Source organism: Bison bison, unplaced genomic scaffold (assembly GCF_000754665.1).
Source record: "Bison bison bison isolate TAMUID 2011002044 unplaced genomic scaffold, Bison_UMD1.0 scf7180017864171, whole genome shotgun sequence".
Taxonomy (NCBI): Eukaryota; Metazoa; Chordata; class Mammalia; order Artiodactyla; family Bovidae; genus Bison; species Bison bison.
Window position 1 is genome coordinate 1841240 of NW_011494743.1, and position 13602 is coordinate 1854841.

Sequence of the window (13602 nt, forward strand, 5' to 3'; positions counted from 1 at the left end):
GGAATCTCATATTCAGTTTGTCGAGTCAGAATTGGCGTACCCCCTGCAGTTCTTTTGTCTCCCTGCCTTGGTGAGTGGTCACCTTATTTCACTGTGAGATGAGACCCTGGGAGCCCGCCTTGCCACATCCTGGCCCCTCTGTCCGCGCAGCCCCGCCACGCCTCTGGGGCCGCCCTCTCAGTCCTCTCCTCTCTCCACCCATACTTGACAGTCCTTCTGTGGGCTAGCGTTCTTTTTCTCATCTTACAGCAGCTCTGGCGAAAGTAAGGAAGACGAGAAGGCATGAATCAGTAGTGTAGGCCAGACCTTGACCGTCTATGGCCTGGGCAGAATCTGGTAAGGCTGGTAGGCTGTGAATGGTTAGTAATATTTTCAAAGAGTTGTTTGGAAAAAAAACAACAACAAGGAGCATGCATGACAGAGGTGGTGTGTAGCCCACACAGCTTGAAATATTTACACTCTGGTTCTTAACAGAAAGTCTGTTGACCCCCTGGCAGGCAGTAAAAACTGGGATAAAGGTGTAAGTGCAGTAAAGAGGAAAAAGTCACGTGAACATTTCCATATCATTATTTTGAACTTTTAGATGAAATGGATAGTTTCCTTGAGAAGTACCAACTTACTGAAAACTGCAGTTGACTCAAGAATGAATAAAAAAACTTCGGAAAATTTGATCAATAGATAAAAGTCTTTCTGTGATTACCTTGGGGCTTTCCTTGGTGGCGTAGAGGGTAAAGAATCTGCCTGCAATGAAGGAGACCTGGGTTCGATCCCTGGGTCAGGAATATCCCCTGGAGAAGTGAACGGCCACCTACTCCAGTATTCTTGCCTGTAGAGTCCCATGGAGAGAGGAGCATGGTGGCCTATGGTCCATGAGGTTGCAAAGTGTCAGTCACAAAGCCTGACTAAACCTGGTACACACACATAAACTCAGTTCAGTTCAGTTGCTCAGTTCTGTCCAACTCTTTGCTGCCCCATGGACTGCAGCACACCAGGCTTCCCTGCCCATCACCAACTCCCTGAGCTTACTCAAGCTCATGTCCTTCGAGTCAGTGATGCCATCCAACAGTCTCATCCTCTGTTGTCCCTTCTCCTCCTGCCTTCAATCTTTCCCAGCATCAGGGTCTTTACCAGTGAGTTGCCTCTTCTCATCAGGTGGCCAAAGTATTGGAATTTCAGCTTCATCATCAGTCCTTCCAATGAATATTCAGGACTGATTTCCTTTAGGATTGACTAGTTTGATTTTCTTGGAGTCCAAGGGAGCCTTGAGAGTCTTTTCCAACACCACAGTTGGACTTGCAAAGAGTTGGACATGACTGAGCGACTTTTACTTCACTTTGATCAATGATTTAACTCTAACTGGATCTCAGAAATGTCAAGAGTGACTTCAGCGACTGAGCAACTTTACTTTCTTTCTTTTCTTTCTTCTTAAAGTCAACTGATTATAGCCTTCAATCACATCTGCAAAATATCTTCACAGCAAGAGCTGGATTAGTGTTTGTTTGAGTAACTGGGGACTAGCACCTAGGCTTGGAGAGGGCAATGGCAGCCCACACCAGTACTCTTGCCTGGAAGATCCCATGGGCAGAGGAGCCTGGTAGGCTGCAGTCCATGGGGTCGTGAAGAGTCGGACACGGCTGAGCGACTTCACTTTCACTCTTCACTTTCGTGCATTGGAGAAGGAAATGGCGACCCACTCCAGTGTTCTTGCCTGGAGAATCCCAGGGACAGGGGAGCCTGGTGGGCTGCCGTCTATGGGGTCACACAGAGTCAGACATGACTGAAGCGACTTAGCAGCAGCAGCAGCAGCAGCACCTAGCCAAATTGACCATAAAGCTGGCCATCACAGGTGGTTTCTGTCAGACTTTCACAGAACTGGTAATAATCTTTATCTTGTAGAGTGTTTCAGAGAATACAAAGAAAAGTCCCTAATTTATTGTTTAGTCATGTAACTTTGATACCAGAACAACACAAAGGTAAGAGAGGAAAGTCATGGGCAGGTCTCAGAATCAAGACAACTGCAAAAAGTCTAAACAGAATTGGAGTAGCCAAGGTGCAGGTGCTGCTGGCTGCTGCTCAGTGTTCTTCTAAAAGGTGTTGACAGTAAGAGTTAAAAAAGGAAAATGCAGAGCTATCCTTATGCTTGTCTGCATGGAAATCGGAGCAGAATCTGTTGGCAGAGGATTAGAGTTAGAGTTCAGTCAAGTTGTATTGGGTTTCTGTGGTGGCTCCCATGATAAAGAATCTGCCTACAATGTAGGAGACCTGGGTTTGATTGGAGTCAGGAAGATCCCCTGGAGAAGGGAATGGCAGGCCACTCCAGTATTCTTTCCTGGAGAATTTGATGGACAGAGGAGCCTGGCAGGGTACAGTCCATGGGGTTGCAAGGAGTCAGACACGACTGAGCCACTGACACTTTTACTTTCAAGGTTGCATTGATTCAGTCAAGCCTGTATGTGTGTGTGCTCACTTGTGTCGTTGTGACCCCAAGGACTACAGCCCAGCAGGCTCCTCTGTCTGTGGGATTTCCCAGGCAGGAATACTGGAATAGGTTGCTATTTCCTTCTCCAGGGGATCTTCCCGACCCAGGGATCGAATCCGCATCTCTTACTTCTCCTGCATTGCATTGGCAGGCAGGTTCTTTACCACTAGCACCATCTGAGAAGCCTACGTACCAGCAATAAATAATTACGTTATTTATAAAAAGATACCTTTACCAACAGAAATGAGTCTAATGAAAGATGAACAGTATCTTGAAGGATGCTTTAAAAAAAAATGTTTTTACTTTTGCTATCTGAATAATGCTGTCCTAATAAAATGTAGTGGGTCCAACCAACTGCCACTGTGTAATACCACATTACCTGTGTGTTGGGAAAAGTCTCCTTGTAAGTGGACCTTCACAGTTCAAGCCCATGTTCACGGGTCAACTGTGTTGGTTTGAGACTTTAAATATGAACATTTATGGTGTAAATTTCCTTATAAGCCCTGCTTCAGCTTTGTCTTACACATTTTGATATGTTGTGCTTTCATTTTCATTCAGGTCAGTGTCTTCTTTTAATTCCTCTTCTGCCTTAGGAATTATTTAGTAGCAGGGTATTGTTTAATTTCCAGGTATCAGGAGATTTTACTGCTATCTTTCTGTTATTACTGTCTGGTTGACTCCATTCCATTTGGTTTTTCTATAGTGTTTTTGAATGTATTTCTTTGTCTTTTTTTAGTGGTTGTTCTGAAGATTACCTTATGCATACATAGCTTATCACAGTCTAGTCGAATCAACATTTTATCTTTCAAATAGAAGGTAGATATGTTACTACCAAAGTTGCTTTATCCTATTCCCTTTACAATGAAGTCATCTTTAATAGTACCTCTGTGTATACTGAGAATGCTATATTTTTTGCTTCTGTCAAAAATAAATTTTAAAACTCGAGAAAAAAATAGTTTACTGAGTTTACCATTTTTGTTGCCCTTTCTTCATTCCTGTTGTTCTGAGTTTCCTTTTGTTAATATTTCCTTCCTGTATGAATAGCTTCCTCTAGCCCTTCTTTTAGAATAGGTCTGCTGGCAGGAAATTACCTTAGCTTCTCTTCATGTGAGTTGTCTTTATCTTCATTCCTGAAGAATATTTTCACTGGTTATAGAATTCTTGATCGACAGTGCTTTTCTTTTAATACTTGAAAATACTATGCCACTTCCTTCTGGCTTCTGTGGTTTCTGATGAGAAATCCTTTGTCTTTTGAATTTTTCTTCCCCTATATTTCTGATACTTTGATGATTTTTCTTTCTCATTTTCAGAAGTATTAGTATGGTTTGTCTGGGTGTGTATTTCTTTGGGTTTTCAACTGTTTCATTGAATTGATAGGGTTCTGTCTTTTCACTAATTTGGAAAACTTTCAGTCATTGTTTCTTCAAATATTTTTTCAGCCTTGCGATTCTTCTTTCCTCTTTTTGAGACTGTGGTAAAATCAATGTTAAATTTTTTTTTTTTTTTGGTCTTCCAGGTTCCTGAGCCTCAGTTCATTTTTTAAAAAGCCATTTTCTATTTTATAGCTTGGGAAATTATTATTGAATTATCTTCTGGTTCTTTGACTTATATGTCATTTCTATTAGATTTTTGTATGTTAATGTTATGTCTGGAAACCTTGCTAAACTCATTTACTAGTTCTAGTAACTTTTTATAGATTCCATTGGATTTTCTATATAGATGATCATATGACCTTCAATTAACTATGGTTTTCTTTCTTTCTTTTCAGTCTAGAAGCCTTTTATTTTTCTTGCCTTGTTACACTGATTAGAACACCCAGTGTAATGCTTAATAGAAGTGGTAAGAACAGCCTTCTTTAGCACACTCCGTTTTAGGGGGAACCATTCCAGCATTAAGTGTGATGTCAGCAGTAGGTTTTTCTATAAATGCCGTTTATCATGTTGAGAAAGTTTCCTTTGGTTCCTACTTTATGGAGGTTTAAATTAGGAATGGATATTGGATTTTTGTCAAATATATTTTCTGTGTTTGTTGTGATAACCATGTTTTTTAATATGATGAATTACACTTCTTCATTTTTTGAATATTAAATAAATCTTGCAATCCTGGGATAAAGCCCACCTGGTCATGAGGTATTATCCTTTTTTTAATTGCTGGATTCAGTTTGCTCATCTTTGTTAAGATTTTTACATGAGTATTCATAATGGCATATTGGGCGGTAGGTTTCTTGTAATATCTTTTTTTTTTTTTCTTGTTTTTTTTTTTTTCTTGTAATATCTTTGTCTGATTTTGGTATCACGGTCATGCTGGCTTCAGAGCAGTTTTCTGAAGGAGTTTATGTGGAATTGATGTTATTCCTTCCTTAAATGTTTGATCACATTCACCAGTAAGGGCTCTCTGGATCTGGAATTCTTTTGTGAAAAAACTTTTGATTACAGATTCAATTTCTTTAATAGATATGATGTACTTATGAGTTAGGTTTGGTTATTTGTGTTTTTCAAGGAATTCGTCTACTTCATCTTTGTTGTCAAATTTATTGGCCTACATTTACAAATTAAGTACATTATTATTATATAAAAGGTGTATCATTTCTGATGTTTATGACCTCTCTTTTCCTGGCTAGGTTGTTTATCAGTTTTGAAAATCTTTTCAAAGAACCAGTTTTGGTTTCTTTGCTTTTCTCCATCATTTTGCTTGTTTGATCATTTTGTTTTCCATTTCATTGATTTATGCTTTGATCTTTATTATTTCTTTTCTTGTGTTTCTTTTCCTCTTTTTCTGATTTCTCAAGGCAGGAGCTGAAGTCATTGACTTAAAGACCATCCTTTTTTCCAGTGTGGACTTTGAGTGCTGCAAGTTTCTCTATCAGTACTATTTTAGCTGCATTACACAAATTTTGATGTGTTACATTTTCTTTCATTTACAAAAACTTTCTAATTTCCCTTTTCATTTCTGCTTAGACCCATGGATTGTTTAGAAGTGTGTTGTTTATTTTCCAGATGCTTGGAGATTTTCAAGAGATCTTTCTGTTACTGATTTCTACTTTAATCACACTGGTGTCAGGACACATACTTTGTATGATTTGAATTCTCTTACTTATTAAGATCTGTTTCATAGCCCATTCTGTAGTTTATCTTGCTAAATATTCAGCTGCTTTGAGTGGAATACTCTATAAATGTTACTTGGGTCAAGTTAGTTGTTGATGTTACAGGTTTACATGTACATTTAAATGTGTGTTTTCTAACATGGTTTGTATATTTCACATTTGTACATAACGGATTTGTTTCTTTTGATCCAAGTGTGTTCTCTGTTACTTCTTGGGGCAAATTTTGTTTTACAAAGAAGGTTACGCCAGTATCTTCCATCTGTCAAGATCTGTTTGATGTAGCCCTCTCTCCGCTGGGTATAGGCTGAGCTGAGCCCAGTGACTTGAAACCCACAGAAGGTAGCAGAAATGCGGCTGATGGCCCCCACAACAGGCGCAGAGAGAAGGCTGCTCTGCTTTCCCTTGGTTTTCTTGGGCTGCTTGCTTCTGCTCATCACCTCCCTGCTGTGCCCTGTGGAGGTGATTTGGTTTCTCTTCCTCATTGAACTTGCCGTCAGTCTTCCCAGTCCACGTGTCAAGATATATATGTGAAGAAAGAAGTCTTGGAGTAAACCCTCCAGGCCCAGCTTTTGTGGGTTTTGAAGTCAGAGCCTGTGGCTGGAGTCTCCCAGGTGAGCGCCAAACACAGAGGCAGAGAAGAATCAGTCCTGCTCCACCTATCTGAACGCCTTCCTGTGGGCTCCCTGTGCACACAGAAGGGTGTTTGTTCTATATTCACATTGGATTAGCAGCTTGGCGTGTCTCACTGTTACAAAGATCATTTCTTTTTCAGTAAGGTTGAAAGAGATAAACTTTTCAGTTCCTACATATCTGAAAATACATATTTTCCTCCCATTTTTAAAGTCTTCGTTGAATTTGTTACAGCATTGCGTCTGTTTCATGTTTTGGTTTTTTGGTCACAAAGCATGTAGGATCTTAGCTCCCCAACCAGGGATCGAACTCTCACCTTTCACATTGGAAGGCAAAGTCTTAACCACTGGACCACCAGGGAAGTCACTGAGAATATTTTTAATTTCACTCTTGATTGGCTCTGGAATTCTTGGATATAAAGTAATTCCTTCTCAGAGCCTTGAAGTTACTTCACCATCATTTTCTTGCATCCACATCTTGCCCATGAAACATGATGTAAATCTGGTTCTTGTTTCTCTGTGTGTGGGGTGATGTTTTTTTCCCTTCTGAAGCTTTTAGGATTTTTGAGCTTCATACTTTCATCAGTTAGGTGATCTATGGTTTGTTTCTGTCTGAGGGCTCATATCTTTTTATTTGTCTTGGTACATTGATTATATTTATTTGAAAGTCTTATTTTCTGTACTCTTTAACTGTCTTAGGAGTTGTTTACTTCTTGATTCATTGTGGTGGGTTTCTCCCTTTCACTGTGTTGTCCTTATCAAATTTAGGTGATTCTTGGCTGTTTGGTTGTTGCTGATTTTATTTGCTTTTTGAGACGATGCCCCCTTACCCTAACTGCAAATGCTATATCACTTCATAGCTACATCCAGAGGATGTTGGGGATCAGGAAAAGTTCAGGAGTTCCTGGTCTTAAGTGTCACTAGATACATACTGAGAAACTTCCTCATCTTTTGGAGATAAGTGCCTGTATTTGCTTATTTTACCCAGTCTGAAGGCAGCAAAAGAGTGACCTACTTTGACTCCTGCTGTGGTTATTTCGACCACTGATGCTTTGGCTTCCTCCAGGGAAGTCTCCTCTCTGTTTCTGTTGCTTCAGAGTGTGGGGCATGCTTCCCACTTTGGGGATCATAAGATTGCCTGCTTTAATCTGATCCCATCCACCTTTTGCTTTTTGGAATTTCTGATTATTTGGATTCTGGGAGAATACTCACCTCTTTGGGTTTTAGGGCTCTCTGGGAATTTGAGGAGCATGCTGGGGGTAGTCTGGAGCAGGAGCCCAGGCCTCCGTGTTCATCTGACTATGCTAGTTGTGTTTGAGACACACAGAAACCTCCTGTGCTTTGTTTTTCTTTGCCAAGGTAGTTCCACTTTTTATTCTTCTGCCAGCTCTTTCTTAAGCTACTCATTGTCAGGTGGAGAAACTACGTACATATGTGTCTTAATCTTGGATCTCTTCATCTATCCGTGGGTCTCGGTGTTGATAAAAATTCTCTTCTTATGGATTATACGAATTAAAAAATGATAATGCTTTAGTCTATGATGTTAATTTTGTCAAGACTACATGGAATATGTCACCAAATAAGTGTTACAATGTAGTTTGCAGAAAGTTTTAGGAAGATGTTACCTATACCTCTCATGTTTTTTTCTGTTGTATTTAAAACAATGTTTAATGATTTTCAGTGACTTAATTACAGCTTCATGAGGTTATAGAAGAGTTACTTTTTAGTATATTTGCATAGGCTTTTATTTTAAGTAAACCAGAGTGCTTATTTTTCACCTAAACAGGTGGTTTACTTGAGACTTGAGACTTTATTAAATGAAGATTTTTTTTTTTTCAGAGCAGCATCTCAGACATGTCGAAAAAGATGTTTTGATCCCTAAAATAATGAGAGAAAAGGCCCGAGAGAGATGTTCTGAACAAGTTCAAGGTAAGATTCAAATATTCATATAAAAATCAAATACGTTTTTTATAATATGATCTGAATTTAATCCTTAGCCTCAGAATGAAGTAGTCACTGAATTAATATGTATGAATTGGTTCTCACCCTTTCACTAAGATACCAGTATTTCAGCTTTCAGAACTTACAAGCAGCATTCATTTACAATTTAAAAATATTCTCCCAAATTCCCAGTAAAGAACATTTTTTCCCCCAGATGTACAGTTATAGAGAAAAAACTTGCATTTGTATTTTGGAGAAACAAGTTAATCTGGTGATTTTGATAGGGAAAGAAGAAACGTCAAATGTAACATATACCTGTGTGTCCTCTGTCAACATATTAATAGAGGAATAAATTCTAAGATGATTTCCTTGGCAATGTTGCTATTATTGAATTATGAATGGAATCGCAGTGGTAAATACAGTGAGTCTGTTTTTTAAAAATTTTTCTATATTTTACAATTTTAAGTGGAAGGTATTTATGTAAATGCATGTACTAGGCACCCACATATGTCTGTGTTCTTTGGAAAATAGTTTTTAACATGAAGTATTCCTGTATTCTATAAATCTGGATATATTGTTGATTAATATGTAATATTACAGTGAAAAATATAAACAAAGGCATGGAAGGTGAAAAATGAGACCTTAAATGATGGGTAATTAGAAAAGCAGATGGCGGTATTACTGTAGAAATGTCTTGTGTTAACAGTCTACCTCTTGGACTGGCCACGTCAGAGAAGCAGTGGCAAAGCCTTGCAGACGTGGACTTTCCCCCGGCTTCCCGTTTTCCCTCTGCCTGTGGCCTTTGCTGACGGACCGTAGTTAGGCCAGGCGGGGCTGGCTGACTGCAGTTCCCCACACATTTGTCAGCAGGAAGCCAGGTTGTATCAGCTATTGTTTGGGGACTATGTCAGGAGCAGTTGGTGTCAGGCACATTCTTGTCCCTTAGATGCTGTCTCCTTAGAGAATAACCTCTGGGACTGATGGATAAAGACAATAAAAGAGAAGTTCCTCAGAATCAACACTGTGTGATGATCATTTCTTTTTCTTAAATGACTTATTATGAGCTATTCCCATTTTAAATCCATCTATAAATTAGGTTTGAATTAAATCCATCTGTAAATAAGTTTATTATAAATTATCAGGAATTTATCAGTATCATTTGATGGTCTTGCTTTCGTTATGACTTAGTTGTCTGATTGGAGCCCTTTCCCTGCCCCCCACGCCCAGATTCAGGAGAATTTGCTCCGTTGCCACCTGCAGTGCGATTCAGTACATCCCTGGCGGTGGGTGGTCATGCTCACGGCCTCAGGAAGAGATCTTCCATCCGCCTCACAGAACTTTAAAAAATACAGATCCTGGTTCTGGTGATGGAGGAGAAAACTTAAAAACGGATAATAAAATTATAGGGTTAACTTTCACTACCAGGAAATTATTTACTTATTACTGATGTATTGGTTCAAAATTATAAACATTAGTTATTACTTATTCTGTTTTGTGAGTTTGCCCTGGTCTTCAGCTGGAGAAGAATTTGCCTGCAATGCAGGAGACCCCAGTTTGATCCCTGGGTCAGGAAGATCCCCTGGAGAGGGCATGGCAACCCACTCCCATATTCTTGCCTGGAGAACACCCATGGACAGAGGAGCCTGGCAGGTCCCACTTCATGGGGTTGCAAAGAATCAGACATGACTGAGTGACTTTCACTTTATTCTCTTTTGTAACATGTTATTCTGATACTTAGAATGAAAGAAAGCTAGGCAACTCAGTTACAGACTGTTTACTGTCATGATTCAGATGAAAATGCAAAACGGTCCAGTGTGGGGTTCAGAACTACCTTTGCTTTGCTCTTGGACAATGAAACTTTGTTTTTGGCCTTTGAAATGAAAGAACTAGAGTGTAACTCTAAAAGGTTTATTTGTGTTACACACCTACTACTTTGTAATGGTACAGAAAAAATATTTAATTTTGCTTCTTTATCAAAACTTAAGTTGCTTACAGTGTTAATGTTAAGGTTTTCTTTATTTAAAATCCTTTGAAGACTGAAAGCACCTTGAAATTTGAGGTTCATTTGAGTTATTTAAATGCATTTATCCCTAATAGAACATGTTATAACAAATGATCTTTGAGTATTTGGACTTTTATAATCCTATATTGATTTTTTTTTTCCTTTTAGGCCATATGGTCCAAAACGGTATTTTAGAATCTAAAATTGATTATTTTATTAAGAATGATCTTGCTGTTTAACCAGGTGAATTAGGAGAGCACATACACTGGCATTGCTCAGACAGGAGTAGAACAACTCCATTTAAACTGAACAAAAAGGCATAATGTAGAATCAGGAGACTTCCATTGTGATTTATTTACTGTTTATAGCCTTTGCTTTATTACATAATCATAGGATTCTATATAAAAGCATTATGCATCCTAATTGTATAGTTCTCAGATAAAGATATAGGAATTCTAATAAATGATCTGACTTTGTGCTAAATGCCTGAAACAAGATTATGTCAGAAAGCTTTTCTGTTTGATTTTTTTTTTTTCCCCTATGTCATTTCAACCCGGCTGATCATAAGAATTGGGTCAGGCTGCCAGCAACTTAGGTTTGTGAAGGGAATGGAACAGCTTTTCCAGTGACAAAGAGAAATGAAATCACTTTCAATGAAAAAAAAAGAGATGCCTCATTATAGTCAGCAACAGCAGTTATTGACAGCTACACTTCCTATTAACAAGGAGCATTTAACTAAGAGTTTGGCTGTTGGATCTTTGGACTTGATCTAATTTGCCAGCATTAATTAGTTTCTTTTGAGCACAGACACTTGGTGCTCACAGCTATAGATTTGCAGGGCTAATTAGGATAGAAAATTGAACAGAATGGGGTAAGGCATTAACCTTCAACCATTACCAGCTGGGACACTGATAAAGACCACAGGGTCCAAATGCTCCTATTGATGTGAAGAGCACCCTAATGAATATCAATTTCAGCCAGGTTGCTATATTCTTACTAGTTCTGTCTTCATTATAAGTTTTAACCCGCTTTCCCGATCCCTTCATTATCTATGTCTGCAACCACTGGGTTTTACTCTACACAGGTTCAGTCTGTGTTGCACACTTCACCTTCTGTTTAAACACAATTAAAATTTGTCTTAAGTAGTGGATAATGTTTAGAATGTTCCATGGTTACATCCCCTATTGCTTCTAAAATTTGACTTTTACCTATAATTACATGATTCTAATTCTATAGTTCATTATTTATAAAGTCATGGTAACTTCACCATTGCCATGTAATGAAAATTATAACCTGAAACAAGAAAATCTCAGCTTCAGGGTAACAATTAAGCAGTGTTTGTATTAAACTTGGGTCAACCTGAGAATCTTTTGTCTTTGTAAAATAGATATACTTCGTTGTTTCTTTTTGAAGAGAAAAAGAATGTACATCACTTTTTCCCTTAGAACTTAGTTTTGATTTGATGAATAAAGATGGCTTGACTTGATGATTAAATACAGAATTGAGAGTCCCAGTCCTACTATTATCATTTCACAAGATGATAGACTCTATTGGTAGAGCATACATCAAAAGAAAGGCATTTGTACAGTTCATTTAAATAGAAAACTCAGCTTTATAATGTTCTTCTTTTGCCAATAGCAAAGCATGAGTAGCAGTGAACAGAACCACTAAAATAAATGAACAAAGTAACGATGAGGGCTGAGTGTACTGGGGATGAACAGGAGGAAAACTCTTGAATGATGGCTAGGCTCTGCCTTTCTCCCCACTGTGTCCCCACCTCCCAAAGGCCAAAACAGAAATCCCCTTCTACCAAGTGTGGCGGTGGAATCACTGCTTTTTCTTGAATCTGCGACATACCAGCAGACGTCAGGAGGATGGTTTGATGACCTCTGGGGGTTACTTTTCACTGTGTGACTTTTTCCACACGTTTGACTCTTCACTGATTTCATGATTTATATTTTCTATGTTAGTAATATTTTTAAGAATATTATTTGTCATATGTCTTGGTAAAGTATGCATTCTGTTGTTATATTTTTTAGAATAAAGCCTTCATAAGAGGAAGAGTAACTGAAGTGCTATGTTTTGTAAAAATTCTTTGTATTTCTTTGCTTTTTTGAAATGCATAATTAGCAGTTTATAATGTCTCTGTTGACTAGGGAAGTTTGCCTTAAAAGTAGTGCGTGCGTGTACTAAGTTGCTTCAGTCATGTCTGACTCTTTGTGATTTTGTGGACTGTAGCCTGCCAGGCTCTTCTGTCCATAGAATTCTCCAGGCAAGAATACTGGAGTGGGTAGCCATGCCTTCCTCCAGAGGATCTTCCTGATCCAGGAGTCAAACCTGTGTCTCTTATGTCTCCTGCATTGGCAGGTGGTTTTTTTTTTTTTTTTTTTACTACTAGTGCCACCTGGGAAGCAAGAACTTTTTCTGTTTTTGGTGTGACAGATCAAGGCCAGTAAAGGACTTTGACATTAGCAGTGGCCTGGAACTTTCTTTAAACTGGATATGTTCTCCTACTCTCTGACTCCTTTCATCCCTTGCACCTTCTTTTACAGTGTTTCAGTGTTTCTTTTGAATCAGTGTTTTTTGTGGCTGTCTTTTTCATTTGTTTGGAGAAGGCGATGGCACACCACTCCAGTACTCTTGCCTGGAAAATCCCATGGATGGAGGAGCCTGGTGGGCTGCAGTCCATGGGGTTGCTAAGAGTTGGACACAACTGAGCGACTTCACTTTCACTTTTCACTTTCCTGCACTGGAGAAGGAAATGGCAACCCACTCCAGTATTCTTGCCTGGAGAATCCCAGGGACGGGGAAGCTTGGTGGGCTGCCGTCTATGGGGTCGCACAGAGTCGGACACGACTGAGTGACTTCACTTTCACTTTTTCATTTGTTGGCCAATAGGTAGCATTGGTTCTAAAGGAATTGTAACAAGTTTAAGGGCGTGGATTGTTTATTTGACACATCACGGAACTGTTGTTTAATAACACAGAACCTTGATAAAAAGGCCTGTCCTCTTTATCAGTCACATCATGAGAAACGCTGGACTGGAAGAAGCACAAGCTGGAGTCAAGATTGCCGGGAGAAATGTCAATAACTTCAGGTATGCGGATGATACCACCCTTATGGCAGAAAGTGAAGAAGAACTAAAGAGCCTCTTGATGAAAGTGAAAGAGGAGAGTGAAAAAGTTGGCCTAAAGCTCAACATTCAGGAAACGAAGATCATGGCATCCGGTCCCATCACTTCATGGGAAATGGATGGGGAAACAGTGCAAACAGTGTCAGACTTTATTTTTTTGGGCTCCAAAATCACTGCAGATGGTGACTGCAGCCATGAAATTAAGAGACGCTTACTCCTTGGAAGGAAAGTTATGACCAACCTAGAGAGCATATTGAAAAGCAGAGACATTACTTTGCCAACAAAGGTCCGTCTAGTCAAGGCTATGGTTTTTCT

The 13602-nt window shown here is 39.0% G+C and overlaps 1 protein-coding gene across 1 annotated transcript in view; it reads left to right on the forward strand.

Moving 5' to 3' along the window:
- Positions 1-302: 302 nt before the first annotated feature.
- CMC1 (C-x(9)-C motif containing 1) overlaps positions 303-13602 on the forward strand; it is a 64423-nt gene continuing 51123 nt past the window's right edge. The window contains exons 1-2 of the mRNA XM_010842047.1: positions 303-336; positions 8051-8140. Of these exons, the coding sequence (XP_010840349.1) occupies positions 318-336; positions 8051-8140 (109 nt within the window). The 5' untranslated portion in view covers positions 303-317. The remainder of the gene's footprint in view (positions 337-8050; positions 8141-13602) is intronic.